The 6314-nt window shown below is 42.6% G+C and overlaps 1 protein-coding gene across 1 annotated transcript in view; it reads left to right on the top strand.

The window, feature by feature from the left end:
• The first annotated feature begins 3368 nt into the window (after positions 1 to 3368).
• The window catches only part of LOC137424230 (thymus-specific serine protease-like), a 134157-nt gene continuing 131211 nt past the window's right edge, over positions 3369 to 6314 (top strand). Inside the window, exon 1 of the mRNA XM_078774149.1 lies at positions 3369 to 3552. Within this exon, the coding sequence (XP_078630275.1) occupies positions 3405 to 3552 (148 nt within the window). The 5' untranslated portion in view covers positions 3369 to 3404. The remainder of the gene's footprint in view (positions 3553 to 6314) is intronic.

Below are 6314 nucleotides of genomic sequence, written 5' to 3'. Positions count from 1 at the left end.
CCACCAACCACCTTTGGTAGCAGAGGCAAAATGAAAACTGAAAGAACTTTAAAACCTTCAAGTTATTACTACTGCGACTGCGTGAACATCTGAAGCGGAATGGAAGTGTTTCTCTGACAGAATTTATAGCTTATCTGGAATTGGATTTCCCGATACACCGTCTGTCATCGTGCACCATCTGTCCGTCTGTATCCTATTTAGACTTCTCTGGCCAAACCTCTGGGCTGATCTGGCTGAACTTTGGCAGCAAGGTTCTGCTCCTGACTGGTAACGGGGATTGTAAAGCTCGTTCTGGTCACATGGCTTCATGTTGGTCAAAATGGCGGATTTAATAAATTCCTTCAAAAATCTTCTTCTGCAGACCCACCAGTCAGGATGCTAAATTTGGATTACAATATTAGACCAGGGTAGGGATGTTTAATTGAGGAAGTCTTGCTGATCACGTGACCAGAAGTGTGTTAAAATGGCTGGCGTATTCAACTTTTGGGAAAACTGTAAAAGGTCCTTCAAAAATCTTCTTCTCCAGACCCACCAGTCAGAATGCTACCTAATTTAAACATTAGGCCAGGACCCAGCTAAGCTACACGTCCAGTGGTCCTATTTTTAAGATTCCTCTGTCTCTCTCCCTGGTTATTCTCGCCCCTCCCCTGTCCTAAAGGTGGCATTTCTGTCTATGTAAGGAACTCCCTTCATTTGTATCCATTACCCATACTAACCCTCCGAGCCCAATTAACTATCTGTGGCTCCATATACCTCCACAACCACATAATATTCCTCTGTGTGAGGTACCTTCCACTCAACAATGACTCCAACTATATAAAAGTATTGGAAGTAATTTTTGAAACAAAGAAAAACTGGGTTTAAAATGCAAATAACAAATGATACTGTCGAATCCCATCTTACATGTAAAAATCAAATGCTCCATTGTACACTGAAGTGGTGAAAGAGTCACAAGGAATAACAAGGAAATTAGACACAGGAAGAGGCCATTTGGTCAATGATGCCTGCGCACTGCACGACACCATCACCGGATTAAACAAGAAGAAAAAGAAGTAAAATGTCATCGTCCCCAGCCTCGGTAATTTTGCTCGACGGAGTTAAAGGCCATCAGTCGGCCATCTTTGGCTGAATTACAAAATAAAAAAATCTTCTGCATATGTATACTCATGTATTGTCTTTGCGCCAAGTTTGAACAAAATCGGTCCATGTATGTTGGAGAAATGGTTGGCACACGTTTAAGTAACCTAATGGTCACCAGTCGGCCATCTTGGATCTGGTCTCCAAAAAATATTACGTGCATATGCAATCCATCATTCATTATCTGTTTGCCAAGTTTGAACAAGGCCAGTAAATGCATATCCAAGAAATGGTTGAGGACATGGTCAATATCGGGTTTTTGACAACTACAATGGCCACCAGTCTACCAGTAGACCATCTTTAATCAGATCACAAATAAAGTGAGGCGCATTTGTATGCCATCATGTACAGTGTTTGTGCAAAATTTGAACAAAATTGCATCATGCATGTTGAATAAATGTTTGGGGACACATTTAAGTAACAAAATGGCCGCAAGGCGGCCATCTTGGATCTGATATGTAAAATAAATGACGTGCATATGACAGCCAACATTCTTTATCTGTGTGCCAAATTTGAACAACATCAGCCAATGCATACCCGGGAAATGGTTGGGGATGTATTCAATATCGAGTTTTTCACAAATAAATGGCTGCCATTCTACCAGTCGGCCATCTTTGATCAATCGCAAAATAAAGTGATGTGCACGTGTATGCCATCATGTAATGTGCTTGTGCCAAGTTTGAACAAAATCTGACCATGCATGTTCAAGAAATGGTTGGGACACGTTTAAGTAACAAAATGGCCGCCAGGCGGCTCATGGAAGAGCTATAACACTGAATGAATCAAGTTACAATAGAACAAAAGGAAAAAAGAAAGAGGGGGAAAACACCAAGCTTGAAGGACAAAATAGAGGGAAAGGGAGACCTGGACAAACAAGGGATGTGGGGAGGAAAGAGGGGTAGGAGAGGACGCATGTGGTGAACAACATGGATGTGGAAACAAACTTTCTGGAAGGAAAAACTGGAAATTTGGAAGGAGGTGGGCTTGGAGGTGAAGGAAGGGTGGAGGGGGATGGGAGGGGGAGGGGTATGCGGGGCACCAGGGGTGGAAGCAATCATTGTTTTGGATGTGGGACGATCAGAGATGGTGGTGAACAGCTGTCTTTAAGGCCTGGAGGGAAGAATGAGATTGAAGAGAGTGAGGGAGTTTGTTCCAGAGGCGGTAAAAAAGAGGAATGAAAGAGTGAAGGTGAGCAGAGAGTCTTGATTTTGGCAGTTTAACCATAAGCGGGTTGCAGGCAGATCTTGTGCGACCTGTAGGAATATTTGGGGGACGGAGCCCAGAGAGAGCTGGGGGGGGGGGGGGGGGGCAAGGCCAGAGAGGAGTCGGTAGAAGACAGAGAGGGCACCGACCTGTCTGTGATTGAGAAGTGATGGGCCTATAGACCCAGCTTCATTGCTGCAGGTTCCAATGACATTGAAGGCCTCGGTTTTCATGGTGTCAAGGTGAGCAAGGTATGCAAGGTATGAGGCAGGAGTACCAGTCTAGAAAGAAGAGCATGATATATCATCGTATATCCTCGACTATAAAAGTATAAGTGGTCATTTTTAATGTGTTTTTTTTCGGGTTATAAACAAGGCGTACAATGTGATTGTATTGTTTTGTGCCATAATATACACCACACTACAATTGTGGAGGCACAATTGTAGAGTGGTGTATATTATGGTTCCTAAGAAGGCAGCAGATTGCAGCAGATTACATCTCAACTTTGTTTCAGGACCAGCTGTGAGCAAAACTGAGGATCCTTGTAACGAGTCCTGCTGACAATAGAATTGATCAAGAAAGGCAGGCCAAACTTTCAAAAAGTGATGGTCAACACCTCATTATGTTGTCTACATGATAGAGGATGCTCCAGTAGAGACCTTGTGATGATCTAGCTGAATGGATGGGTGTTAACATTTCTTCATTAACAATAAGGTGCCACATTAACACAAAGTGATCTCAGTAGACGTGTAGCTGACATCTCCATAAATTGCATCATTCTATCAACACAAAATCATTTAAAATGAGTTCATCGGAAAATCCTAAACAAATGTTATCTGTTTAGAAATTCTGTGAACGCTTAAACCCATTAACAGAAAGGAGGTTCACAGGTAAATGAGTACTGTATAGTGTATTAGTAAAGGGTGATTAATGAAACCTTAAACGGCTCTTAACGTCTATTCTTATGCAAACAGCTCTTCATGAAAGATGAGAAATGACGTCATATTCGGTCATCTCGCCAGGCACGGAAATTCCCTGCTCGCACTCTGTACAGGGTGGGTGGAATGTGGGTGGAGACAGAGGTCAGAGAAGAGACTGCGGACTTCCACAGGACTCACACTAGTCCGTGTGCTTCATATACCGAGTCCATGGAGCTGCGCTCACGATGCCTCGTCTTATTCGGCGTTCTTATCTACACTCACCTGTCAGCTGGTACTTTCTCACCTTGCTCCTTATACCTATCACTCACCTGCCAGCTGGTAATATTTATCTCCTTGCCTCTCACCTGTCTGCAACTACTCATTATCATCTCCCTTCGTCCCTCTCATTCACCTGCAAGCTGTTAATCTTTCTCATCTTCCTTCTCCATTGTAACTCACCTGTAAGCTGTTAATCTTTCTCATGTTCCTTCTCCATTGTAACTCACCTGTAAGCTGTTAATCTTTCTCATCTTCCTTCTCCATTGTAACTCACTTGTAAGCTGTTAATCTTTCTCATCTTCCTTCTCCATTGTAACTCACCTGTAAGCTGTTAATCTTTCTTATCTTCCTTCTCCATTGTAACTCACCTGTAAGCTGTTAATCTTTCGCATCTTCCTTCTCCATTGTAACTCACCTGTAAGCTGTTAATCTTTCTCATCTTCCTTCTCCATTGTAACTCACATGTAAGCTGTTAATCTTTCTCATCTTCCTTCTCCATTGTAACTCACCTGTAAGCTGTTAATCTTTCTCATCTTCCTTCTCCATTGTAACTCACCTGTAAGCTGTTAATCTTTCTCATCTTCCTTCTCCATTGTAACTCACCTGTAAGCTGTTAATCTTTCTCATCTTCCTTCTCCATTGTAACTCACCTGTAAGCTGTTAATCTTTCTCATCTTCCTTCTCCATTGTAACTCACCTGTAAGTTGTTAATCTTTCTCATCTTCCTTCTCCATTGTAACTCACCTGTAAGCTGTTAATATTTCTCATCTTCCTTCTCCATTGTAACTCACCTATAAGTTGTTAATCTTTCTCATCTTCCTTCTCCATTGTAACTCACCTGTAAGCTGTTAATCTTTATCATGTTCCTTCTCCATTGTAACTCACCTGTAAGCTGTTAATCTTTATCATCTTCCTTCTCCATTGTCACTCACCTGTAAGCTGTTAATCTTTCTCATCTTCCTTCTCCATTGTAACTCACCGGTAAGCTGTTAATCTTTCTCATCTTCCTTCTCCATTGTAACTCACCTGTAAGCTGTTCATCTTTATCATCTTCCTTCTCCATTGTAACTCACCTGTAAGCTGTTAATCTTTCTCATCTTCCTTCTCCATTGTAACTCACCTGTAAGCTGTTGATCCTTCTCATCTTCCTTCTCCATTGTAACTCATCTGTAAGCTGTTAATCTTTCTCATCTTCCTTCTTCATTGTAACTCACATGTAAGCTGTTAATCTTTCTCATCTTCCTTCTTCATTGTAACTCACCTGTAAGCTGTTAATCTTTCTCATCTTCCTTCTCCACTGTAACTCACCTGTAAGCTGTTAATCTTTCTCATCTTCCTTCTTCATTGTAACTCACCTGTAAGCTGTTAATCTTTCTCATCTTCCTTCTTCATTGTAACTCACCTGTAAGCTGTTAATCTTTCTCATCTTCCTTCTCCATTGACCATTGCAACTCACCTGTAAGCTGTTAATCTTTCTCATCTTCCTTCTCCATTGACCATTGCAACTCACCTGTAAGCTGTTAATCTTTCTCATCTTCCTTCTCCATTGTAACTCACCTGTAAGCTGTTAATCTTTCTCATCTTCCTTCTCCATTGACCATTGCAACTCACCTGTAAGCTGTTAATCTTTCTCATCTTCCTTCTCCATTGCAACTCACCTGTAAGCTGTTAATCTTTCTCATCTTCCTTCTCCAATATAACTGATCTGTAAGCTGTTAATCTTTCTCATCTTCCTTCTCCAATATAACTGATCTGTCAGCTATGAATCTTTTTTGCCTTATCTCTGGAATTTGAAAGTGATGTGAGCATTTTTAGGACCAGAAAATACCACCCGTCGCTTCACTGACAGGAATACCAAGGGAGGAAGGTGAGAGAGAAAGATGGGAGAGAGAGGTGGGAAAAAAAGATGGGAAAGAGAGAGAGAGGGTGAGGGTGAGGGGGTGGAAGGTGGAGATAAAGATGGGAGAGAGAAGAGAAGAGGTGGGATGGGGAGGAGCTAGGAAGGAGGGGAGCTAGGAAGGAGGGGAGCTAGGAAGGAGAGGAGCTAGAAGGAGGGGAGCTAGAAAGGAGGGGAGCTAGAAAGGAGGGGAGCTAGAAAGGAGGGGAGCTAGAAAGGAGGGGAGCTAGAAAGGAGGGGAGCTAGAAAGGAGGGGAGCTAGAAAGGAGGGGAGCTAGAAAGGAGGGGAGAGATGGGTGAGAGAGGAGGAGTGAGAAAGGAGGGGAGAGATGGGTGAGAGAGGAGGAGTGAGAAAGAAGGGGGAGGGGAGAATTATGAGGAGGGGAAGACAGTGAGGATGAGCCCCATCCAGATGACATCGTTTAAGAAACAAATCCGCATCCAGGAATAAGTGAATAACATCCCAATTTCCCTCATGTATTTCTGACGATGAAAATAGGGAAACCTAAGTTTTGGTTGTTTAAAAAAGATATTTTTTAAAGGGGGCTCAGATGAAGGGGGCCGACCCTTATTATTGCCCTTGGGCCCATTCTGGGTCTCGGGGGAACTGCCTGCTCTATACCAACACCAGATTAAATAAATCCACAATCCCGGATGTAGCCGCATCAAGCGTCTATCACACCGTTTATAAGCTTATTATCTTCTCCTTATTTCCCAATTACCTCGCTCCCTTTACCCTGTTTCCCAACCATCTTTCCAAATGAATTCACCACTCGACTCAAGTGGCGAACAAATAGCGCAATGTGATTAGTTGTCATGCAAGCAATCAATATGCCACACCTGCAAAATGACTTTTTGTATACAAAGTTAAGGCTCAT

Source organism: Myxine glutinosa, chromosome 3 (genome assembly GCF_964187855.1).
Source record: "Myxine glutinosa chromosome 3, kmMyxGlut1.1, whole genome shotgun sequence".
Taxonomy (NCBI): domain Eukaryota; kingdom Metazoa; phylum Chordata; class Myxini; order Myxiniformes; family Myxinidae; genus Myxine; species Myxine glutinosa.
This window is presented reverse-complemented; position numbering and strand designations above follow the sequence as displayed.